This window comes from Hippopotamus amphibius, chromosome 12 (genome assembly GCF_030028045.1).
Source record: "Hippopotamus amphibius kiboko isolate mHipAmp2 chromosome 12, mHipAmp2.hap2, whole genome shotgun sequence".
Classification (NCBI taxonomy): Eukaryota; Metazoa; Chordata; class Mammalia; order Artiodactyla; family Hippopotamidae; genus Hippopotamus; species Hippopotamus amphibius.
This window is the reverse complement of record NC_080197.1, coordinates 46,271,454-46,298,859: the sequence shown is the minus strand read 5'-3', so window position 1 is coordinate 46,298,859 and position 27,406 is coordinate 46,271,454. Positions and strand designations below refer to the sequence as shown.

General features: G+C 37.5%; 1 protein-coding gene across 5 annotated transcripts in view; it reads left to right on the top strand.

Moving 5' to 3' along the window:
- The window catches only part of PLCB1 (phospholipase C beta 1), a 688,164-nt gene that overhangs the window by 433,741 nt on the left and 227,017 nt on the right, over positions 1-27,406 (top strand). For all 5 annotated transcript variants that reach the window (XM_057701470.1, XM_057701473.1, XM_057701472.1 and 2 more), the window contains exon 4: positions 22,931-23,068. In XM_057701470.1, the coding sequence (XP_057557453.1) occupies positions 22,931-23,068 (138 nt within the window). The remainder of the gene's footprint in view (positions 1-22,930; positions 23,069-27,406) is intronic.

The window sequence follows — 27,406 nt, the reverse complement described above, 5'->3', positions numbered from 1 at the left end:
CATAGGATAGCGAATATAGTTCACGGTGCTATTCAGTAGGACCTTGTTGTTTATCCTCCTTATGGAATCTAGTATAGAATGTTATCTTTTATAATATGCTCTGAGAGTGTCCCCTGCAGTTGTGCATCACAAAAGTCTTGGGGTATTGTCTTTTGTGGGTAAAGGATTTGTTAGCTACTGAACATGTATCAGTTTCATTAGGGGATTTTTTTCAGTAAATAAAATTCTATGAACATTCACTTAATGTGAAATACAAAAATCAATTAAGGCTTAAAATAACATTTTATTTTATTATGTAACCCTATAACTTCACCTCCCAGTACACAGCGTATTCCAGTTTGAAACCTATTTTCTCCTTCGCATATCATATTTCCCTTGACAAGAAGTGCTCTACCACAATATCAATACCGTTTTAAAGGCTGCATAGTATTCCAACCTAAGAACTTAATTTACTTGATTCATGGATTAATTCCCTACAAATGAATGTGATAATTGCATCACTATGACGAGCATCCTTACATCTCTGTTTTTGTGCTCTTGCTGATTATTTTTCCATTATATTTATATGTGAGATCTGTTTACACTGAAAATATCAACTTTTCTCTTTAGCTGCCAAATAGTTTTCCCAGTTTGTCATATTCTTTTTAATTTTGGTTTTAATGCCTATTTTATGCTCAGCAATTTCTTTCATGATATTGTCTTCCTATCCTAATAGTATATAAAAAGGTACCAGTAGTTTCATCATCATGGTTTGGTTGTTTACATTTAACTTTCTTTTTGAACATCGCTATGATCTGTGAGATGGTAAAAAGATCTACATTAATTTTGCCAAATAATTTAAAAAACATTTAATTGCCATTATTGAACGATACAGTGCTTTCATCACAGATTTGGAAAAGAGCTTATCAGACTAGGTGTGTAAAATAAAGCAAGTGTGCCTTAGTTTCCTCCTCTGACAAAAGGAAGACACAGCACCTCCCTCAAGAGGATAATATAAGGGAAGAATTTAAAAGGTGCCTGGTGCAGAACAAACACTGATCAGCATTAGATTACCACTATCGCCCTGATATGTAATATTTAATTATTATTGCCCTCTCCAGCTCAACATCTGTATTCAGTTACATGTGTATTCAGAAGTGAGCGGTCTGTGTTTTTTGTGTTTATGTAACTTTGCCAGGCTTTGAATAAGGGACTTGATAATTTCATTTTTTATTTCTATTCCTTCCTATCCTCAGCACCACCTACCACCATCCCTGCATCCCATCCCTCAATAAGGCCAGTTGCCTCGTGTCTAGACTGCATCCGCTTCCATCCCCATTGATTCCATGTTAATCCAACCACCATGAAATAGACTTTGAAATAGCTTCCTAACTGGCCACCCTGTTTCCAGCTTTGCACCTGGCAAAGTGAACTTCCAAAAATATAAATCAAATCCTGTCACTCCCCTGCATTAAACCTAACAGCTTTCCTGTGTTTCAAATACAAGCCCAGACTCCATCCCTGCAGGAGCCCATATGACTTGGCCCAGCATTCAGCCACCGTCCACCTCACTGCAGATCACTGTCCTCTTCTCCTGCTGTGTTCCAGCCTCTCTGATCTTTATGCTCCTTAAACAAGCTGATGCCTTCCCACCTCAGAGCACCAGCACTGCCTTGAGCGTCCTTCTCCAGACTTTAGTGTGACTCCTCCTTCTGCCATCTGGATTTTGTTCTGTGGGTCCCTCCATCTAAAGTTCTCCCCCTATCCCCAATCCACTCATGATTTTACCTTCTCTCATTTTATTTTCTTCATAGACTTACCACTTTTCAAAACTTTCTTGGTCATTGTAGCTGTTTGTTCATTGCTCTTCTACACTGTAAACATTACATATGTGGTTTATGTAACTCTAGCACATGTTTGCCTTAATAAATGTGCATTGAATGATGAGTGAATTAATGAACGCAGTCAGGATGATAAAACATGGGTGAATTTAAGAAATTGAAGAATGAGAATATTTGAAAGTTAGGTATAAAAATGACTACTATATATATATATATATCAAGCCATACACTTAAAATTAATGCACTCTGTACTCTTTAATGCATGTATGTTATCCCTTAAAATAAATCCATGACTATTTGTCTAAAATACCTAGAGAAAGTGCAAAACTTAAATAACATGCTCAACTCAGAAGATTCCATTTGCACATATTCTAGAACCTAATAGCACATGCAAATTAAACATTTCTTTGAGAATAAGCTTGGGGATTTTGTAAAGATTTTGAGCTCTACTGTGAGATTGATAAACAAAATTGCTTGCTTTGCTCAAGGTAGTAAATGCACCTCAAAATGAGCTGGTAATCATCTCTGGCTTAAAAGAATAGGGTATGCCCACAGGGCAAACTTGTTTCCGCCCAAGAAGCATTTTATCATGCCCACCTAAATTAGATAGCTTTACGTTACCATGTGACATTTGTTAAATATCCAAATAAAATATTGCCTGATGTTTAGAAAGTGATACTTAGATTTATAGAGTGGTTTCTTGCATAAGACACTCATACTTTTCATGAGACGTTTCATAAATGCATTTTCCATGAGTCATTTGGCATAGCAACACGACAATGTAGAAACTCAAACATTTTCTGAATAAATAAGTGGATGGGGATTAAAAATAAAAAATTAGAGGTAATTATTTAGGGTTCCAAACAAAGCTTTATTTTATTCACAGATTCTAATATTTAAATGAATTCAGTTTTCACTTTATCATAATTGGAAGACTGCAACAATTGTCAATTAATTATACAACAGTGATGGGCTGAGTAATTCAATAATATTAGCTCCTAAAATGTTGGAGACATATAAATAAAGACACCCTAGTCTTTAAAGTGTTCCCTAAAAAACTAGCCCTAGCATTTCTGGGACTTTTAAGCTTAAGGGAAGTTAAATACCTTTCTTTGATTTCCTGCCCAGTAAGAAAAACTTTATTGATTGGAAAGTGTTCTTTTCCTCCATCACTTTTGCATTCTTTCACTCATTCACACAGCAGGCAGGTCAGTAGAACAAAAACAGTATTGGCTACGGGGGATTAGACTTCTGATTTTAAGTAGACATATGCTGTAACCATGCATTTCCAAAGAAGCTAGACCTAATTCAAGCATTTATATTTGTGGTTTAGAGCATAAGAATGAGGAGATTAAACGTTTAGAAATTCCCCAGCATTTAGAAGAAGTGGAAAAGGTGAGGTTCAGCGAAAGGGAGTTAAGTCACTGGGCCAGGCTCACTATATCCTCCAAAAGCTGTGCGTGTTATAAATGCTGACTCCAAGGCATCACCTAGTCAGCCTCTGCTCTTCTTAGCATCTGCTTCCCCCTCGATTCACTGTCTATCATCAGGCCAAGAAAACCCCATCACCTGCCAAGAATAAAAATATTTTGAAGCTTTCTCCAAAAACAGTGAATTCCGTGATTCACCCATGTCTTCTGTCTGAGACATGGAGCACATTTTTTCACAGCATGGAGTTCAGGGGTGGCGGTACACAGATGCCTTAGGGGGCACATGGGTGAACATTTGTATTCACACACCAATTAATTAACCCCTCTGAAGTGTACAGCCCCCTGGCCTTTAGCATATTCAGAGTTGTAATTTGTCACCACTGTATAATATTAGAATATTTCCATTCCTCTAAACAGAAATCCTGTACTCATTAACAATCGCTCCCTTTCCTACCTCCACCCAGATCCTGGTAACCTGTAATCTGCTTTCTGTCACTATAGACTTCACTGTTCTAGAGATTTATGCAGATGGTATCATACAACACGTGGCCTTTCATGACCGGCTTCTTTAACTTAGCGTAACATTTTCAAGATTTGCCCATGCTGTGGCATGTGACAGAACTTTGTTGCCATTGATTGCTGTATACTGTTCCACTGTGGAGACAGACCACGTTTTGCTCCTACATTCACCAGTTGATGAACATTTGTTTTGTTTCTACTTCTTGGCTGTTTTGAGTGACTCTACTATGAACTTCCATGTACAAGATTTTCTTTGGACATGTTCCCATTTCACTTGAGCAGGTACCTAGGAGTGGAATGCTGGGTCACATGGTCACGCTATGTTTAACACCTTGAGAAACTGCAAAGCTGTTTTCCAAAGTAGCTGCGCCATTTTCCATGGCTCCCGGCAGTCAATCTATTAAGTCCCTTATCAGATAGAATTTACAAATCTCTCTCATTCTATCAGTTGTCTTTTTACTTTTTTATAGTGTCCTTTGGAGCACAACGTTTTCAGTTCTGATGAAATCCAGTTTATTTCTTTTTTTTCTTTTGTTGCTTGTGCTCTCAGTGTCTAAGAAACCACTGCCAAACCCAAGGTCACGCAGATTTACACCTGTTTTCTTCTAAGATCTCTGTAGCTTTACCTTTTACATTTAGGTCTCTGATTTGTTTTGAGTTAATATTTTTTATATACTGTAAGGTTTAGGTCTAACTTCATTATGATAATGATGAGATGTTTCATTTTAAATTATTGTATTTATTTATTTATTGGCTGTACTGGGTCTTCGTTAGTGCACGTGGGCTTTAGTTGTGGAGAGCAGGGGCTACTCTTTGTTGCATTGCTAGGGTTTCTCATTGCAGTGGCTTCTCTTTTGCAGAGCACGGGCTCTAGGCTCATGGGCCTCAGTAGTTGTGGCACGTGGGCTCAATAGTTGTGGCTTGTGGGCTCTAGAGTGCAGGCTCAGTAGTTGTGGCACACAGGCTTAGTAGCTCTGCGGCATGTGGGATCTTCCTGGACCAGGGCTCGAACCTGTGTCCCCTGCATTGGCAGGTGTATTCCTAACCGCTGTGCCACCAGGGAAGCTCTTAAGTTACTGTATTTTAATTAAGAAATTTGACAGCTAAAACAAAACCTTAAATGAACGCTAAACTATAAGCATCTAAGAAATGTACCATATTTTTTTAGGGTTTCTGGAAAAATCAGTCTAGGTTCCATATTACAGAGAGAATTTTTTTTTTTTAATTTTGACTTTTACTTACTTTTATTTCAATTTATACACAGTTAGGATGGAATAGAGGCATATATATATCAATACATATACAAATATGTGCCGAGCTCTATGTGAATGCAAACTTTTAAAGTAAAAGCCCTTGTGTATTTAAGATTAAGAAAACATGTATGCAAGATGGGCCTCATCAGACCCCATCTTCTTGAGTTATTAGTTATGAAATGTAGAGAAATACTTTGGTTTTGATAAGGTTAAGACAGTGTTAAAAATCTTTATATAAGTTTAAAATTAAAAAAAAATATCAGTATCTTTAACAAAGGGATTACCAAGAAAGATTTCTGCTGTACTCAGTTCATTCACATCAAGTTACCTTGTTGTCTGATTATCTGAAACTGTTGGAAGCCTCTATTAAGACTTTATTTTAATAATAAATAAAATTATGAGTTTCCTCAATACCTGAAAACATGATTTCCATATGTTTTTCACTTGTAGCAGTTGTAAAAACAACTTTTCCATGAGGATTAGGATTACCAGGAGGGGCAATAACGTGAACTAGAGGAAATTTTATCGGCCAAATATAGTTTATGGAGTTTTATTGGCTGAGTGTGCAGGAAATTCTGGCTCTTTGATCAACTTCCCTAGTATTTCTGCTGGTATTTTCAGAACATTTCCTTTGTACTATTCATGTGTCTGCAAACTCTTAAGAGATACAGTCTTTAGAAAACTTTTCTTTGTTGAAAAACCAACCAGCTTTCTAGCTGGTTTTAACTTCCTTAAACACAATTAGGTGGGCTTCTTCAGCTCTCCTGAAGCACATATCCCATTACACACTAAGGATCTGTGTACACTTCTCCTCTACCAGATCTCTAGAACCTTGAGGGCAATGTGTATGCTTCCCTAATAAACATACCCCTAGTACAGAGAATGGAAATACAAGCATAAAATTTGTTGAATTAATGGGTGGGGGTGGGGGAGTACCAATGAAATAACACCTGAAAAAAAGTATTTTATTTATAAAGTTCTTGGAATATTCATTTGTATATAGGTGAATCAGTTCTTGTACTAAACATCACTTAAGTAAACATTCACAGTTTTCCTGGGATTCTGTGATGTAAAGATCCAAAAAGCAGTTTTGAAGAAGGCTGGCCTTAAGGCCTCCTCTTCATTGTTCACTTAGATGGGCAAGTTAGGGAAAGGATGGTGTATAAATGAGAGCTAGTTGTCTCCCCTCAGCCCGATGCCCTATACATGTCAGGTCCCATCTTCTCATGGCCTTGTTTTCCTGCATCCTGCAGTCCACTCCTCTACCATGACCAGGTGGTGTTCTAGAGCTGTAGGAGGTCCATCACCCTCAGCAGAAGTTCATTATACAAAAATGAAACGACCAACCCAATTAATGAAAAAGCCACATTTCCTTCTGAATAAAGGGCATTTTCTGAGACAATCTGGAGAAAGTTACCATCTGGTAATGACCTTCCAGGAAGAATTTGGGGGTCTTAAATGGATGGTGCATTCAAGTGCGTCTCCCAGACATGACAGGGCTTCACATAGAAGTCAGGCAGAAGTGGATCTGGATGGAAGGTGGGTGGATTCAAGGCCCATTCTGTTTGCTTTTTTTTAAGCAGAAAGCAGTGAAACTTGGAATTGTGAATATTGGCTCTACTGCATGTATTGTGTCTAAATATGAGTCTATTTCTCTAGAAGAAAAAAGATGTTTAAAGGCTCTTCAAGGAGTGTCCACCATTGTCCAATACTATGTAGAATTTGTAATCACCTGTACGCATTATAGAGCTTTGTGCGACACACAAAGGAAAAACAGCAGTCATGTAAAATGGCCACTATCAATTATTTTTTTCAGCATCCCATTCGATACTTAAAAGCTGCGTACGTGCGTACGTGTGTGTACACTTTTCTTCAAGTACTCAGGTGTTAGAGTATGCTCATTGCAAAGCCATTCCAAGGTCTTCTAAGAGTGATAAGTTCAACAATGACAACATTTAGGTACTGACTTCAGGGCCATCAGCTGTACTCATTAAGCATCCCTATGCATATTGTAATGACCTCACAAGGGGAAATTCAGAACACAGGCTAGTGCTGGCTCCCTCTGTGCTGCGATATAACCTTCAGTCAATATCATAGGATTCTTTTACAAAGTCTATCATTTGCAAATTGTCATCTATAGACTGAAAAAGAAACTAGTAGCCTAAGTTCCCATTTAAAAGAAAACTTGATCCTTAGTTGTTTTAAAAAGCATTTTCCTCATTATATTTTTTTGATATTACAATAATGTATTGAGTGCATGGTCCTTGTAAACATTTGCAAATTACATAAACAGTAGAGAAAAAATAAATTCTTATAAACTGAATATTTCTGTAATATCAAGATAAGGAAAACGTTTTCACACGTGACAATAAATCAGAAAACAATTTAAAAGACTGACAGATTTGAATATCAAATTGTTTTAAATTTCTGTAGGGGAAAAATCATCACAACAAGCATTTAAGACAAATGATTTGGAAAAAGTATTACAACATATATGCCAGGTAAAGGGTCAATAAAAGCAAAATTTTCTTGTAAATTAATAAGAAAAAGAAAAATATCCTATTGGAATAGAGGGATAACAGCCTGAACAAACAGTTCATACTATAAAAGACATGTGAATAGCCAATAAATAGACACGCTCACAAGTAATTTTTAAAACAAATGAAAACAATAACAGTATATTATTTTTCTTGCAGTAGACTGCCAAAAGATGGAAAGATGGTCAATAACCTACATTTGTGACCTCATATGCTATTTGTGGGGCTGTTAACTAGTAAAGACTCTTTAGAGAGCATCTGGCAATACGTACCACAGGTTAAACATGGATGCCCTTGACCCTGCAGTTGAGAATTTATCTAAAACAGATCTTCAGTCAAGTACATGATAATGCACATACAAAGATGTTTGTTAAAGCATCGTTTATGACTACCAGCTGTAAAATAGATAGCCAGTGGGAAGTTGCTGTATAACAAAGGGAGCTCAACTCGAGGATGAATGATGCCTTAGAGGACTGGGACGGAGGGGGGGGTCGAGGGAGGGAGGGAATACGGGGATATGTGTATAAAAACAGATGATTGAACTTGGTGTACCCCCCAAAAATAATAAATAAATAAAATAAATAAATAAATAAATAAAATAAAATACTCAGAAAAAAAAAATCATCGTTTATGAGCCCTGCCCAATGGTGAAATATATATTAAATAGTGGTACATCTACATAATGGGAGCAGGATCAATTAAAAAGGCAATATATACCTGCATTTATATCAACATTTCATTAATATAGTAAGTGGCTAAATTACAAATAAATATGTATTTTGATCCCATTTATATACAATTATTTGGATATTTGGATATGTATCTGAGTAATGTTTAGAACTACGTTCAACTTGCCAACCACTGGCTGCAAATGATTATTTAAATTTAAATTGCCAGATTGAATTTAATTAGATTAAAAGTTCACTTCCTCAGTTGCAATAGCCACATATCAAGTGTTCCGCAGACACTTGTGCCTCATGGCTGACATATTGGAAGCACAGATACAGAACAATTCCATCAACACAGAAAGTTCTATTAGGCAACACCGATCTAGAAAGATGTTCTCCAGCATGTTTTCAGTGGCTGCTTCTGGCTGGTGGAGTTCAGGGTTAATTTTGTTTCATTGTCCTTTCCTAAATTACTTGAATTTTTCATAAGAGTATGCAACATCTTCATATTCAGAAGTTACTTTCATCTGAAAAAACCAGCATTTTACAATGTCGACTTGAGCATTGCTAATAGTTTGTTATATTGCTTTTGAGTCTTTCCTGTCTATACTCATAGTTGCACAGAATTAACACCATGTGTACACATTCTTAATGTTGCTTTTACACCTAATATTATACCATCAACATGACTTTTAAAAGCCGCATAACATTCCATCCTATGTGCTTAATTGATTTTTGTTTTATATGGTGCCTTAAAAATACTACTAAAATATTTAAGAGTTTTGCAAACCACTTGGATTTGGGGAAATCAAATTCATAATGAAGACACCAATTCATCGTTCTTTTGTTATAGTTACATAAACATCTAACATATCCCACTTTGAAGATGCTTTTTTTGTTCTAATCATTATTCAAAACCACCCTCATAAAACAGAATAGCCTTAGAAAGCAGTGTTTTTGATGAAGTGCCTTTATAATTCAGTCGCCCACTTCCACTATTGAATGTAACAATGCACAGAAATCTTTGTTAACATCTGTCTTCTGTGGAGACTTACCCAAAATGTGTCACCTCGCTTAAAGTCCTTTAGAAGCTGTTCTTTAAATGTATATACTTCATTTGGCTTCCTTGGACTACATTTTGTTAAATATAAAATGATTTTAATGATGCAAATCAAAGGGAAAAAAAACATTTGAGGAATTAAAGAACAATGACCTGAAATCCATGGAAGAGGAGAAAGTGTAACAAATCCACTTGGCATCTTACTCTGCAGGTTGCTTTTGCTGTATTTAGAATCCTACCCAGAATAAAACTGAAATCAGGGGCTCTGCTTCTGTAGCCATTCTCTCGTAGATAAGACTTTTGCAATCGGATTTATGATCCACAAATAGGAAAAGTCTCCAAGGCACCTCAGATTCAGCGTATTAAAAACGCATCTCATGACTATACCATCTACTCCCCCCAGACCTCTTCCTTCTCCAAGTGTCCCTGGCTACCTCCATCTCTTCAATCCCAATACCCAGTTCAACATCAGGTAGAGTTAGTTTTACCTCTTCTGTGTCTTTCAAATCTGTCCAGCTACACCATGATGCCCCTGAAATGCTGCAGGTGTCTCCCTTCCAATCTGTCTTCTACATTCTAGCAAATCACACCGTTCTTCCTCTTCTTGAACCCACTGAACCCATTTAATGGCTCCCCTTTGTTCAAAGGCTTAGAATCCCCAACAAGCATAGACCATGCCTCTTAGTATAGTCTGGCTCCCGACCTATCTCTCAGGTTCATTTCACCCAAGCTCCCCTCCCACTTTGAACTTTCTCTAACTTGATCCTCTTGCTCCTACCACAAGACATTTGCATATGCTGTTCTCCCTGCCTGAAGGGCTTCTTACTACACCTCCTTCACCTGATTAAGACTCTTCCTCATTTTTCAAATTTTAGTTCATCTAATACTTCTTTGAGGAAGCCCTCCCTTGTTTCATTAATTATGTTAGGCTCTCCTACTAAGCTCCATCATGTTTATTTGGAGGTTCTTTGATTAATTTAATATTTGTGTCCTCACCAGATTATGAACACCACCAGGGTGTACAGCATCTGTTTTTTCACTAATGTAGCTCCATCCATGCCATGTAAATAGTAGATATTCTCTGTTCATGGGATGAATAAAGAACTTGATGCAGATCCCCACAAACACTAAGAAAACTCTAAATCTTCTTCCACAAAGGAGCCTTTGGAGCATCTGTCAACAGCAGAGTGTCTCTAGACAACCAGACTCTCTCATGAGGAGAAAGCCATGCTAGTCATAATACTTTGGAGTGAAATGCTCTTATTACATTTCCCTTTGAGTTGGACTATAATTGTATTTGAAGGTGATAGTCCAGGACCCAGCGCTGTAGGTGTAGAATCCAGGAAGCTGGGATCTACCCAACAGAACCATTCTAGGCGAGGACCCCAGAGTGGGGTCCTCTTACATGTCTCAGATAAGGCCTGAGGAGAGAGATCTGTGACAATAAAGCAATTGCAGGATTCCCTGGTGGCACAGTGATTAAGAAGAAGATCTGGGAAGATCCCACATGCGCCACAGCTACTGAGCTTGCATTCTAGATCCTGCAAGCCACAACTACTGAAGCCCACATGCCTAGATTCTGTGCTCCACAACAAGAGAAGCCATCGCAATGAGAAGCTCATGAACCACAATGAATAGGCCCTGCTCGCCACAACTAGAGAAAAGCCCGCCCACAGCAACGAAGACACAACGCAGCCAAAAATAAATAAATAAGTAAATCAATTAAAAAAAAAAAAAGGCAATTGTAAAGCAATTTCCAGCCAGGAAGAAGAAAACCAGGAAGGAACTAAAATAAATAAATTGATGCTTATAGAGATTTGGGGCAATGCTGCTCAAATGGACACTTTCCCCTATTTCCCAGAAGCATAGCAGTCTCTCTTAACTTTTGCAGACCACCTCTGGACACAAGCAGTGATGTACTAGAGCCAGCTCATACCAGTTCATGATAGGCCATTGTTAAATTTTTGGTAAATGTGCTGGTTGCATATTAACCAGTTAAACACAGCCATTATTATAAATTAAGATGAATTTACAGCTAAATGAATTATATTAAAAACAAAGGTAATAAATACTCAAAACTCATCACTTTCTATTTTGTTTTGTTTTATGACGCTCCATGATCTTGAGGCTATTTATAGCTCTTGTATCTGTACAGCGAAGTGTTATATAATAGTATGCTACCATACATCTCTTTCCACTTCTGAATTCAATTATGTTATTTGAGTAGCTTGAAATTGGCTATAACGGCAGTATTTATACCATGAAAAGCGGTAACTGCCACAATTCAGGGATGTGGGGATTTTTGTTTTTGTTGTTTGTTTGCTTGGGTTTTTGGTTTTTGTTGTTGTTGTTTTTTTCCTTTGAAAGCCTTCAACATGTACCAGCATACCACGAAACGCAACCTGTTCATAGTTCAGTGCAATCCATTCTTTGTACTTAATTTTTGAAATTAGTCAACAATGCTAGGAAATCACTAGATTGAAATGAAACTCTGAACCAATCTTCCAATATATTCTAAAGTATATTTCACAAAAAGGTATTGAGTGGGAATTGTTAAAGAAAAAACTGAAGGAAAATGCATGAATACTCATACTCCCACTGCATATACTGCTCTATTTCTTGAGTCCCTAAGTCAGTGTTAGCTATGAATTAATCATAAAGCAAATATTTGAATGAATTCATTGAAGAACTCAGGAAGTGGAATAATTTGAGTTAATCCTTGACAATAGGATGATTTTTCTTGATATGAAACTGAGTTACATTACAATTCATCCTAAAACAGTCCATGCATTAAATGTCTTCTTAAGATGATGTAAAAACATTTAACTTGCCAATTTCCAAAGGATTTACAAAATCCCCCAAGGAATACTTATTGGAGAGAGAAAAGATGACTGAGAAGAGTGGGAAGGAAGGAAAAAGTGAAAAGAGGTGTAAATGATATTTGAGAACGAAGTTAAATTACTTCAAAAATGATTAGTGCGTGTCAACAGGTAAAATGCAAAGAACTGGCTACTAATGTCCTGGGAATACTTAATTGTTTTTTCATACAATTTTTGTAAAATTTTGAGAGCTTCAAACTCATTGAATTCTCTTTTCATTCCTGTTTAGAATTGTATTAGCAATCTTGGTGATACCATAATGACATGGAGATATTATTAACCTGCCTAATTTTACTGACTAGACACATTCAAATAACCTTCAAGATAATCGTTCTCTCATGGAAAGTTGCAGTCTTAGCAGTGACAACTTTGGTCTTCATGTATAATGTGGGATTATTTTGATGGATGGATAGCCAAGAATTTTAGAAAACATTTCTTCCTTTCAAAGAAAAGCACACAAAAAAAGGCATATTTAAGACACGGCTTATTTAGATACTATTTGTTATTTCTTATAAAAATAGACATCAGACCTCCTCCAGACTTTGAATAATAAAGAGCTTTATATCCCTGTGTTTCTGAGGGAGTAATACATTATTGATCTTTATTCATTGTGGAATGCAGTTAACTCATTTATCTAGAGTGATGGAAAAGAAAAGATATAAATAAAACAAAGAGATAAATGTGAAAATCAAATAATATTTAATCTTGAAATATTTTTTAAAACCTTTTATAAACACACATCCATATCTATATTTAGACACTGCTAGATAAGTTATCCATTTACTTTAAACTCCTCTAGTTACCTATAGCAAATTGACAGGAAAATTTCTTTCCTTTAAACTCCTGCATCCCTTTATAGTTTTAATAAGAAAAAGATAAACAGCTGACAGTTTTTTCCACTATTTTTCATGTCATACTTAAATTAATTACATCAATTACCACAAAAATATATACATTCTTTCTTTACACACGACAACAGTACAGTTTGCAGATTGAATTTTGATCACCGCGCTAGTGCTTTAAGGTGAGCAGACATTATTATCATGCATATTGAGCAAAAACTAAGCTGAAGCTCAGAGAAAACAAGTTGCCTAATTTTCAAAGCTAGTTGAACACAAGAGCCAGAAACATGAAAGTTCTAGAAATGTCTTTTAACACTTTTTAAATTATGCTTCCCGTGGAAGAGCAAATTAAAGCAAATATAAAAGTGTGTGAGTTTAGAATATGATATAAAAAATAGACACAAACCATAAATGTATAAACGTAAATACAAATATATGTCATGCTTGGTAAGTCACAAAGTAAGTAAATATATATATATATATAATATATGTAGTAACAAATTCTCGTGCTCATAAGAAATTAAATTATTCAGTAGATGCCTCCATATTGTCTTTCATTTTCAGGCTATTGATTTATTTTTCAAGTACTCACAGCTTGTTATATGCTGCCCTGAGCACTTAACATATAATTATTCATTTATTCCTGTAATAAAGAAATTGAGTCATAGAAGGGTTAAAAAAAACCTCACGAGGCTACATTGCTTTTAACTGACACATCCCAAACCGAGTCAGACAGTCAGACAGACAGGGTACAATTTCTACTGTCTCCCTCATAGCGTCAGAAGTCCTTAGCATCTATGATAAGCACATGGATTTTCCAGAAACTGCGAAGGGAGCATTGTTTGTGTTTGTCATTACTAAGGAATTGCTGGGACTTCTTTTTTTCCGTGTTTGATTTTTCACTTATGTTCTGAGGTTTCAGAAGCCCCTTTGGTGGCCTCTAATTGTACCAAATACCACATAAGGAGGCAGATCCCACAACAAAATAGGAAAAAAAATCTCACCAATAAAGGACTTAAGGACCAGAGAGAACTTAGTAAAATATTATCTGCATTCTTTTAACAAACAGGTCTCATTATTCTAAAACTTGGGAACAGTGATATTAAAACTTACCCGGAAGCACCACCACCCTCCGCCACCCCTTCCCCCCCCCAAAACTGAAGGGGGATGTAATGCATGTCACCGTCTCTGGGGGAGATTTGAAACAGGAAGGAACATACAAGGGCTAATTGCCTGCTTTGCACACACCGCTAGCCCTTGGGACATGTGGCTTTTTATGCGCTGGAGTGGAAATGACTGTGCATGTGAATTTTTCTGGCAGTGAGGTGGCTGCATGTGCCAAAGAAGGCCAGGGGGAGAGTTTGAAACATGAATGACAAACTATTATCTATACTTTAGAATTTTTTTTTTTTTATACTTTAGAATTTTTAAGTTTGACAAATGCTGACTAGATGAGGAGGAGGAAGCTCACTACTTTTCCCATTGGCTTTTAAAAAAAACTGCTATATATTTCATGCACTCTACTTTCAGTAAAGATGATTATATAAACAATGCCTGAACCTGGCTGTTTGGCTTCCATTCTTTCCTAGCAAGACAAGTGGTGCCATTAAACCATATTTCTTTCCTATTTTAATTTCACACTTGGAATATTTTGTATTTTAAGGAATTGCCTGAAATATCACTAAGGGAGATTAATGAATGCTGATTTATTTAAGTGTATTCCGCCATTTGAAATATTTGCACTATTTTTATATCAACTCCATCAAATTGGCTACACTTTTTAACACAATGTGATACGGAGAGGGCTTAGACTTTATAATCTGCTGTACTTGGAGGCAAATCTTCCTTCCCCCATTTTATAAAACTGGGCATATTACTTTACCTCCCCAAACCTCAGAGTTCTTGTTTGCAAACTGAGGGGAAGTAAAACATAGCTATCTTTCAGTATTAGTTTGCAGATGAAACAGAGGGAAAAATATAGAACAGCTAGGATGGTTCTTGACACACAGTTACTATTAGAAGAACTTATTGTCGTTATATTTACTATTTTTATAGAGAACTGATCAGTTAGGAATGTAAATCTATTTGCTGTGATGAAATTCCTTCAAATGTAGATCTCATAGAGTGCATGAAGATTAATCAGTATCAGGACAAAATTTTCTTTTTTCTTACAGTCACTCCTTCAACAGTGTAACAGACATTTTCTGTGCACTCATATTCCACTGTCCCACCCCAGCGGTTACCTGCAGGGTTCCTGTATAGTCCTGAGAATGTTTTCTGGCCGTAATGCGAGGGATTTGGCATCCCAGGAGAGACTCTCCAACAAAGAGAGTCAGGAGCTGACAGATCAATACTCCAGCTTCCAGGGTCCTTGGGGTGTGTTCACACTCCCTTAGGGCGGTGCTAGTTGGGTTGAGCCTCAGTTGCCCGCAGTGGTAATCTGCTCTATAGCCTACATACTATAAACATGCTATCTATTGGCTTTCTTTCCTCCTCATCTTACTCTCTCATTGTTCTTCCTATGATCACCTCCAAACTAATGTATCAATACTTGCCCCCAGATCACTGACTCAGGTCTGTTTCTGAAGCATCGAGACAAGCATCCTATTAGCTGAGCATGTGTACTGCGACCTAGGAGCCTAGCTCAAGTAATGCAGCTCCTTGAAATAACAGCATTTGTGCAGTTCTAACAAGTATCCCTTGGACATCTCTACATGCTGGGCCTAACTTGTTCCTAGGCATCTGGACACCTTATTTTAATCCCCTTTTTCTCCTACTTCTGTGTGTCAGCTGCCTGGATGCCTCCAGCACCCCCTTCTCTTTCTTTTTGTTCTAGCTTTGAAACTACATTAAAACGACACCCTGAGCTTGTTCATTGAAAGGAGGAAAACCTCAAGCAGTTAAATTTTACATTAATCACTAGAATGCTAGTTGGAGATGTTCCTTGAATTTATTTCTTTCTCCTCTGTGGCCATTCCCAAGGATAAACAAAATTTTAGCTGCATGGATATGCCTGTGATCTAGGGGAATATGTTTCAGGGTGGTTGCCTTTACATTTCTTCTAAAGTATTTTTTTCCTTTTAGATTTGAACAGTCTGTTAGTTTTTAGCTCAATAAACTCATATCTGGCATCTTCAAGACACTTTATTTTGGATGGAATGCACAGCCAGGCCAACTAAATTTTTCCTTCTCTACCAGTAGATTTCTTTACTTGTACATGGAGGCTTCCCAGGGGGGCAGTGGAGACTGTGTATTCAACGTCATCATCACGCTATCCAAACAAGTATGAGGAATCATGTTATGATAACGCCCCTGTGAGATGTGGACGATGCTACTGCTCTTTTCCTTTCTAGTATTTGCCCGTAGTCACATTTCTTTGTCAGTCAGTCTGTTCTCGCTTTGTTCTTCCCTCCATCTAAAGAAAGAGCTGAAAAATATTCAAGCCACCCCCAATGTCACTTAAAGGAAAAAAATGGATAAACAACGTTCTCCAAGTCTTCCCCTCTGTGTAAGAGAATGTTCCCGGAACTGTATTTCAGAGTTATTGTCCATGCAAGTGGAAAGTGTTTTACCTAAAAAGGCTTGTGGGCTGTGTGAGGTGCCTAAATACTGGGTACACCCTGAAGAAGAGAGTGGTATTCCTCATGACATTCGTAGAAAAGAGAGCAAAACCTTTACAATGAGAGGTGTGAGAATAAGTATTGATTCTGAGGGAATTTGTTCATCTATTTTTTATTTTCTGAAAGACAAATGTTAAGTTCAAGATGAATGGTTTGATGGAAAACCATCCTGGACCTAAGTTTGTATCCTTCCTTCACAACAGATTTATTTATTTTTTAAAATTTATTTATTTATTTATTTATTTATTTATTTATTTATTTATTTATTTATGGCTGTGTTGGGTCCTCATTGCTGCACACGGGCTTTCTCTAGTTGCAGCGAGTGGGGGCTGCTCTTTGTTGTGCACGGACTTCTCATTGTGGTGGCTTCTCTTGTTGCGGAGCACAGGCTCTAGGCATGTGGGCTTCAGCGGTTGTGGTATGGGAAGACATTCAGGAGTCTTTCTGAAACCTTGAAAATGTTAAAGTATGTGGGCCGAGCGATGGGATTCAGAATGTCCTGCTTGAGCAGTGGAGGAGCTGAGGGTGCTGGGCGTGGAGACTATGGGGGCATAGGCAGAGGGTTGGCCGTCTCTAGGGGCACAGCCCCTTTCTCACTGCACACCTCATATCACCCTGTTTGGCTCTGGAGGATGGCTGGGTAGCCAGAGACGGGTAAGATTCCTCAGGGGAGGAACAACCTAAGACAGGCACAGCCGTAGAGGGGCAAACAGGGGTGGGGCACAGAGCCTTCCTTATATCACCCTGTTTGGCCCTGGAGGATGACTGGTTAGCCAGAGACGGGTAAGATTCCTCTGGAGGAACAACCTAAGACAGGCACAGTCGCAGAGGGGACAACAGGGGTGGGGCACAGACCCCTAATATCTGAGAGAGGTCTCCTGCCCCCAGGGCTGTTTTGCTCTCCACGCCCAGCTCAAATCCGCACCCTGCTCAGATCCACACCTGCTCAAATCGGACCCAGGAGGCAAACAAAGATCATTGCCTCAGTCATGTGAGGCCTTTGATTGTTTATGGGATTAACCTGGGAGTGTTGGCCAAGAACTCAATAAAAGCAACGTGGGATGAATCAGCAAGGCTCTTGATCCTAGAGGTCTTGAGCCCCCCGGTCCCATCTTTCTCTTCAGTCTGTGTCTGTGTTTTCTTCAGTCTGTGTCTGTGTTTTCTTCAAGCTTGCTGCACCCGTCACTCACCTTGAGTCGCCGAGCTGGTCTCGGCATTGTGGCACATGGGCTCAGTAGTTGTGGCTGCGGGCTCTAGAGCGTAGGCTCTGTAGTTGTGGTTCATGGGCTTAGTTGCTCTGCCGCATGTGGGGTCTTCCTGGAGCAGGGCTCACACCCTTGTCCCCTGCATTGGCAGGCGGCTTCTTGACCACTGCACCACCAGGGAAGTCCCCCACAACAGATTTAAACAAAGCATAAACATACTAATGTCACTTAAGTCTAAAAAGGAATCTATCTCTTTCATCTCCAACTGTTGTACTGAGTGTTAATAGACTTTTATATACTCAGTTCTTTATATGAATGATAGATTATAGTTACAACCATACAATTGTAATTCAGGTTGAAAATATTGCATTAAGTGCTGGGAATGAAATTAACCTAATATGCAAATTGTCTCAATAAGCCTAACATCCAGTAAAGATATATTTTATGGGGGTGAAAAAAGAGTGAAATCTATTTTCTGTCCCAAGAATGTTTCTGGTGTCAAAATGAAATCTGAAGGTCTTGAAAAGTTTTTTTATTTTGTGGATATCTGACCTAAAATAAAACAGCTTTGCTTTAAAACTCATATATATTAAGGAATGACGGTTGAAACTGGTATTTGACTCTTTTAAAAAAATCATCTTTTAGCGTGTGATTCTCCCTTGTATTAATTTCTATTATGTTGAATGATTTGTTATAATTATGGTAATGCATGCCTGTGTCTTAGGTGTAGACTGGTCTTGACTTTCTTCAGTCACCTATTACCTGGAAATGGGAATCGTTAATCTGAGCAACTTGGCTTTCTTTGCAGCACACCTGAAGTAACTGAATCATGAGTCCTGATGACTGAGAGAAAGTGAGCTTATTTAGTCAGACAGTCTCTATTTTGTAACTCTTATGGGAATAGAGATGATCTAGCACTTAGCTTTAAAAGTACACTTAAATTATAGCTGCCAAGATTCCTAGTTGGTCTGTCTAATTCCAACGGTGGAGACACTTGTAGGATATTCTCTGGGGAAAGCAGGCCTGAGTGACAGCTTAGTGACACTATGAAATTCCAAGTTCACCTCACCTCTTTTTTTTTTTTTTTCTGAGCTATATTCTTTAGTGTTATGCAACAGAAAAATTGAACATTTTTATAGGGTTGTGGAGATAGCTTGTTTTCTTTGTAAAAATTTCAAAGAATTTATATCATTGCAGGGGCCAAGAAATATGTTTGAATCTGGTGGTAACCTACATAGGTAAATCCTTTTCTGAAAACTGGTCAGGAGGTTCAATCAATGAGAAACAGAAATAAAATTCTTTAGTAGACTAGGTTTTGGGGAGGGGGTGGGTTTTATGCAAATGGCCTTTAGGTTTTTGTTGTTTGTTACAACATATTTTGATTTTGTTCGTTTTTAAACGCAGCCACTCATATCCCCAGAGCTCAGAAACAACCCCCCAGAGAAAACAATTCTTTAGATATGTTTACTTTATCTTTTGTTTGTTTGTTTTCGTTTTTGTTTTGGCCACCCCATGTGGCTTGTGGGATCTTAGTTCCCTGACCAGGGGTTGAACCCAGGCAGTGAAAGTGCCGAGTGCTAACCACTGGACCATCAGTGTAACTCCCTTGACATGTTTTCTTTAAATCCCTTCCACACATAAGTTTCTCCCAACACTGGTTGCCTTTGCTGTTTATCCTTTCAGATAATTTCCCCCTTTTGCCTATTCTCTGAGAGTCTCCTTTGCCAAAAACAACTGAGGGCAACTTCTGGTAGTTGAAAGGACAGGTATCTTTTCTGAGTATATATTTCACATCTCAGCTGCTCAGCAGTGAAGAGGGAGGTTTGCCACCACCACCACATCAGCCTGGGGTGTTGTGTTCAACATGAGAAAACTTAAGAGCACAGGTGTAAAAGAAAGGGGAAGTCGTGTCTTGAGGGAGAGATTTCTAACATAACCAAGTTTGGTGTTGATAAAAACGAAGTAGATGAAGAAAAGTTACAGTTTTAAAGAGAAATAAAATTATTAATGATGGAAAAGAAAGTAAAATGTAGTTTAAAAATTAGTATGATCCATCACCAAGAATAGGTATTAGTAAGAAAGTTGCTTGTTATATATTTAAATGATTTCTCTGTTTACTTTCAGAACTACATAACTTTAAAATATTGTGGTTTCTCTTGAAAAGTATTTCTAAAATTTCTTGCTCCTCCAGCTTATGCTCAATAATGTTTTAAATTTATTATTGATTACATATATATTTTAATTTATTGTTGATTACATATGTTACCTATCTCAGAAGTAGAGAGATATGTAATAATGAACCCTCGAATACCTACCCCTCAGGTTCAACCATCATCATTTTGCCAGCCTGCATTATCCTCCCAATCCCAGATATCACCTCTAAATACATCATTACAAATTTCTAATTACATAAAACCAATAGTTTTTAAATGTATATATGTAACCATTAAACCATTAGTGGGAAAACTTAACAGAGATACCGCAAAGAGTTGGTCATCTTTCTTGTAAATTCCTGTTGACTGTATCTAACATTATTGTTAGAGACAGTGGGAATCCCAGAAGCCCATTTCCAGAATTATTTTCTATTCGGGGCACCTTCCCTAGGTGCTCTCTACTTGCCCTGGGTACCTGTTTCTCAAGGAAAACTCAAATGAATCCCTGAACCTCACACCCAGTCCCTGCAGTTCAGAGAGGTGACAGTCTTTAATCCATCAACTATTTGATAAGTGGGCAAAAGTATTTTTAATGGACATGTGAATAGGCAGTAAAGTAATATAGAAGGATGAGAAGATAACTTGAGACAGAAAAGAGCCCGAAGGTGAATCACATGGCTCTCACTGGAAGGAAAGAAAGGGTACAAAACGTAGAGACCGTTCATTCCCATGTTGTCCCATTAAATGTTGTAGAACTGAAGATGTTGGTGGACTTTGTAACTATTGATTTAACACTAGGGATTTATAATTACAAGTTTCAGGTAGTTTCTCAAGTTTATTTTTCTCTTCTAAGTTCACACAAAACTATGTTAAGTACTGATCAAATGTATTTTCTCTTTGAACCTTGCCTCAGTGGTGTTCAAAACCTGTGATGCAGTTAATTGTATCACAGAACAGCTGGTATCATTCGTTAATCAGCCTTCACAAAAAGCCCATTCTTTCTGAACATTCTCCTTTAATCTTTCATTAATGGTAAAATGCTAAACATTTCCCTTTTTGCTATGATTGTTTACTTAATTTTTTTTTACTGTATTCCTCTCCATTTCTAGGTCATGCAAATTGATGTTTTTGTGATAGCATTTGATCTTTCAAGAGGCCTGATGTTCTTGATAAATTCTAAGCTTGTTAGTCAAGTTGAAGTTTCGATTTTATAGGGCACAGCTTTGAAATGGGATTTTTCTCTCTTCATAACTTACCTGAAAATATTCCTCTTCATATGGCAAAATAATGCAGAAAGTTTTATTAACTAAAGAGAGAATGTCACCAAATCAAATAACTCAGCTGGAAAGATTTTGTTTTTTCTTTCTTGGTTTTTTTCAAGTTTGCTCTTTCTTTTTAAGGGTGCTGTGTATAAAAACCTCAGAAGGGAGATCAAAATAACCAGCCTAAGTCATTAAGCCCTGTTGGCCCAGCATTTAGCTAAATAAATAAGGATGTAAGTTTATTCCTTGCTCAGAAACTGGTTCCAGATTTGCTAAGTGATTGATTTGATGCTAATTTTCTGCATGAAACTCTCATTTTCTTCAAGCCCTGTTTTATGAAAGGAAAATAAATTCAGCCAAACTGATGGAGCCCTATGTAGATTTTTTTTTTGAATTCAGAAAATTTGGAAACCTCCTTTTCCCAGCAGGACTAGATCTCCAAGGGGATATGTGCTTATGATGTCCCAAAGAAGGCAACTTGCTCTGAAAAGACTGCAGAATTTCTCTATGTTCAAATCCCAGTACTTTTTGAGGATAGAATTGAAATAACATCTCCATTGCAGGTGCCGCCATTTTGCTCTCTTTCTATCAGTGCTCAGGGTTGGAGAAGGTCCACGCTGGCACCCTACGCTGGGTTTCTGCCCCAGCCCTAGATGGCATTGCTGTGTTTTGATTCTGCCAGAACCACCCTCTTCATTTCCATATGTTCATGAATTGAAGAGAGGGATGAGATTTTGCATTTCAATATGTGATTTATGGGATGATTGGAGGAAATAAAGGGAGAATTGTGACATAAAAATGTTACTGAATGACAGTATAACAGGAAGAGCTCTTGGCTAAGGCCCATAAGTCATTTTTCCAGCTTTATTGAGGTATAATTGACATACAATATTGTGTAAGCTTAGGTGCACAGCATGTTGATTTGTCACACTTACACATTGCAAAATGAGTACCACCAGAGTGTCAGCCAATGCCTCCATCACCTCACATAATTATCATTTCTTTTTTTGTGGTGAGAACATTTAAGATCTACTTCTTTAGCATTTTTCAAGTATATATAATACAATATTATTAACTATAATCACCATGCTGTACATTAGATCCCCAGAACTTATCTTATGTCTGGAAATTATACCCTTTGACCAACACCCCCTCATTTTTTCCACTCTCCATTCTCTGGTAACCACCACTCTAATATCTATTCCTATGAGTTCAGCCTTTTTAGATTACATGTAAATGATATCATGCAGTATTTGTCTTTCTGAATTACTTTACTTAGCATACTAAATTAGGAGTTTGGGATTAACATATACACACTACTCTATAAAATAGATAACCAACAAGGACCCACTGTATAGCACAAGGAACTATATTCAATGTTTTGTAATAACCTGTAAAGGAAAAGAATCTGAAAAAGAATATATATATATTATATATATTCTTTTAAAGAGTATATATAATATATATATAACCAAATCACTTTGCTGTACACCTGTAACTAACACAAAGTTGTAAATCAAAATTATAATCATCAATTAAAAATTAAAAATTAAAACCAAGAAAATAATAAAAGGCAACTTTGTTTTGAAGGCATTCTAGTTCTAATCCTTTTGAAATTATGCTACCATGTTGGAATCTCTAGCCAAGACTAACTTTTTTCAACCTTTATTATTATTATCCAGGACCCCAAATTACGTGAACTTTTGGATGTGGGGAACATCGGGCGCCTGGAACATCGCATGATAACAGTGGTGTATGGGCCTGACTTAGTTAACATCTCCCATTTGAACCTCGTGGCTTTCCAAGAAGAAGTGGCCAAGGTAGGGTGGATTGAAACTTCTGAAGCTTGTCACCTCAGTCTGAATCTGTATAATATTGTCCTGATTCCTGTGAAAGAGTTTGAATTTTTATCATACTTAGCATGTGTTAAAATTCCAACTAAAAATCCCTCTGATGCAAGTAGAAGTGTAATTCGACCACTTCCAAATAATGGCATTGACTTAGAATTAAGGATGTTTTTCATTAGAAATAAGGCGTTCAATATAATTTGTTTGCAAAAGAAAATATAGATGAAACCACATTCCATTTCACCTAAACATCTTATCCCAATTCATTTTCTCTTAGCCTTACCATTTTCTTTCCATCGCTCTCCTTAAAGGGCAGACATTTTTGGTACCTATTCAACCACTTTTACCATGTGCAGCACCTAGCCCATGGTTAGGCACACAGTAGCTGCTCTACTAATATGAGAAAGAATGAAAAATTTAAATTCTAAATGGAAAATCTAAATAATATTAAATATTTATTCAGCCATGGACCGGAAAGATGAATTAGACATGGCCCTCTCCATTAACGAGTTGCTAGTTTACGAAGAGAGTGGGCCTTTCAGATGCTTACAGAAATAACTAGAGCACAGGCAAGATATATCAAACAAGAAGCTATGAACTTCTGGGAAACCTGAACTCAAGTTTGATGCTTTCTCTGAAAATGTCCAATTGCCATTAAAAGAGCCCTGAAATGAACATATTGAAAGAAAAGTTTCCTTTTTCCATGTTTATAGTTTATAAGATACTGATGATGATTCTGACCCTTCATACAATGTCTTTTAAGAGTGAAGAATGTGAATCTAAGAAAACTTTGAAATCTACATATCATATCTGTGCCCTTGCACAGCTTCTCACATCATGGATCATAACTACGGGGTCATGTCAGTTTCGTGTTCATTGTCTGAGCTTTATGATCTATAATTTTTAATCCTCTGTGCTCTGACATTTTTCTGAGCTACACCAGATAATCTGACCTGACCTCTAATTCATTAGTGATTATGGTAGAGGTTTATTTCCAAAAGTTTCATAACATCAACTTCAGCTCTTGTAATGGAATGAATAAAATGCCAACTAGTTTTAACACTCTGAGGTCTTTAGAAACTACTCATCAAGACTGTTACAAACCCAATCTATTTTCTCTCTTTAAGAATCAAGTCACCTGTTTATTTCTATGGTATAATTTATGCTTGAAGAGACTTCAGTTCAGCGAAACCTTGTCTGCGTGACAGTATTGTACGTGCCTTATTCTGGTACCTGCTGGTGTTGTGTTGAGTGTATACACTTCTCAAAATATGTATGGGTGGCTGGCTGGACAGAAGAATATAGGAAAACAAATACTAAATATTTCTAAAATATTTTTTAAATATCATTCCTGAAATAGTCATATTCAGTTTTTTAAAAATGACCAATTCATGATATTTATTAACTCTCAATTAAAAGCATTCACTAAATGACAGTGACTTTCAGGGAGGCTTTTACTGTGAGTGAATATAGATTTTATATTACAAACCAATTTGCGTTATCTTATATTGCGTTAAACCTTTATGCAGTTACGTTGAAAACATTTTAATTTCCTCCTCTCCGTGGGCTTCTGCTCACTAATTTTCTTTAGGGATTTTAATTACTGAGGCCTGTAGTATTCCCCATCAGAACTGCATCTTTAGACATTTTTCCAGCAGCTACTTGCCTAGCATAATTAATGACGTTACAGAATATATTTTGCCTTCCCTGACTGTGATATTCCGTAGAGTATTTTTCCTCCATTGAAATTGCTCAGCCAGAAGTTAAGATTTGCAAACACCATGTACTCTGAAAGCTTAATTTCCACCCTTCTAATTGTCAACACTGTCTCATGACATCACACCTTCTATTTAGTCTCCAGAGCCAACGTATCTGGTACCTTGTGTAGTGCCAGCACCAAAGGAGACAGTTTCTCTCACTATGTAGAACACCTGACAGGAACCTGAGCTTCTTTGAAAGTCAAATGTCTCCAGAAGAAATTGTTTACAAAGGGATTCTGGCTCATTCACTCATTCAGCACACATTTGTCAGGTGCCTTCTCTGTTCCAGTGTCAGGGACACAGCATTCTGGAGGAAATAAATAGATAAATCATGATGAGGAAGTACACTTATTGTGGGCCAGATGGAGGTCTGTGTGGAAAGATAAAGCAAGAGGAAAGGGCATGAGGGGAGGAAGGGGATTATTTCTTTATGGAGTACTCAGAGAAGGCAAAAATCTGAAGGAAGTTGCTCAATTGCAACAATATCATAGATTTCTGAAAAATCTCTTGAGTCAATTAAAAATCTTTTTTATCAGAACCAGAACTTCAAGTATCCTAAATATATTATTTCACATTTGCGTGCTTTCTTTCTTACATAAATTGCTTGAGATTGAATTTTTTATTTATTCTTTAAGACAAGTGACTGCTTTCAAAGATGGACTGGGGAGAAAACTGTGTGTTTCAATTTTCCCTCTGTGGTTGGACTTAAAAAGTGGTATCTTTTGCAATTAAACAGTAGTCACTCTTCTTGTTATGCAGCATGATTTGCCAACTCTGTGTCCTAAGGATCAGCTCCCCCTGCTCCCTCAAAGGATACCTCCCTTTAATATACCTGGGAAATAGGTGGTTTGTTTCACATTTGCCCTCTGAGTCTCACACTTTTCCCTATGTCTCCTACTGTCTGGAGGACCAGTGAACATGTTTGCTACCCCTGGAACTCCTGGACTTCAGTCTGCCTCTAGGGGATGTCCTGACCCCTCCTTGGAGCTGCAGGGAGGAGGCGAATATCATCCTTCCCTTTACCATCCCATTGTTAATTCCTAACAGTCCTCTATGAACAGCTATGTGAATCCTGGCAAAGTTGGAAGTACCAGCAAAGTAAACTGGCAAAGGCAACAGAAGTTGATTTTTCTTTTATCATGGTGTAGGCTTTTGAAGGACTTTGGCTTTTATTTTGAGGGAGATGAAAACCATTGGAGGATTTTGAGCAGATGATGGACATGATCTGACTTAACTCTTTAGTCAGTAAGGGACCACAAGGGGAGATGCAATAATGGAAGCAGGGAGATCAGGTAAGAAACTGTAGAAATATTTTAAGTGGGTTGTTAGTATCTTGGACCAAGGAGGAGCTGTGTAGGAGATAAGAAGGGATCTGAATATCTATCTACAGCTACTTAAAATCTGGGACATAAACAATTGCAATTTTATGTTGCATGTGAGAGAAAGAGAAGAATCAAGGATGATGTTAGAGTTTTGGCCCAAGAGACAGAAAGGATGGAAACACTGCTTACTTCCTGAGGAAAGTTTAAAGTAGAGCACATTTGGTGGTTCAACTTTGATTATGTTCAATTTGAGATTATTATTAGATACCCAAGCAGATATGTTGAGTAGGCAGTTAGATATATGAGCCTGGGGTTCAATGCCAAATATAATACATCAGTTTGGAATTCATCAGGTTATAGACAGTATTTAATGGGGCAAGATGAGCTCAACCAGGAAGTCACTGTAGATAGAGAAGATGTCCAAGGCCTGAGTCACTGATACTCCAACATGAAGAGATTGAGGAGATAAGAAAGAAGCAGGAAAAGTAGGCTGAGAAGGGGTAGCCAGTGAGGGAGCACTGAGGCAAGTGTGTGTGTTTGGAAGCCAGGTGAGCAAAGTGCTTCAAGAAGCAGAGAGTGATAACAGAGTCAAATGCTACTCATAGGTCAAGTGAGATGGAGGCCAAGAATTGACTGTTGGATTTAAGGATGTAGAGGTCATTGGTGACCTTGATTAGAGCAACTTCAGTGGAGAACTGGGGTCAAAAGTCTACTGGAGTAGGCTCTGGGGAATATCAGCTGAGACAAATTAAGAAGCCAAAAGAGATTGCTTTTGTGAGAAGTTTTGATGTAAAGGGCAGCAGAGAAGTGAGAAGGCTACTGCAAGGGGGAGTTGAAACCAAGAAATCATTTTTAAGATGGGAGAAACGCTAGATAGCTTCCTTCACAAGAGGGCAGACAGCAGTATCAAGCAGTATCAGCAATATTTTGTCTTGTGGAACTGAAAACCACAGCCACAGAAAGATAGAGAAAATCAAAAAGCAGAGGACTTTGTATCAGATGAAGGGACAGGATAAAACCTCAGAAAAACAACTAAATTAAGAGAAGATAGGCACCCTTACAGAAAAAGAATTCAGAATAGTGATAGTGAAGATGATCCAGGACTTTGAAAAAAGACTGGATGCAGAGATTGAAAAGTTTACCAAAGGCCTAGAAGAATTAAAGAGCAAACAAACAGACATATGCAACACAATAACTGAAATGAAAAATGCATTAGAAGGAACCAATAG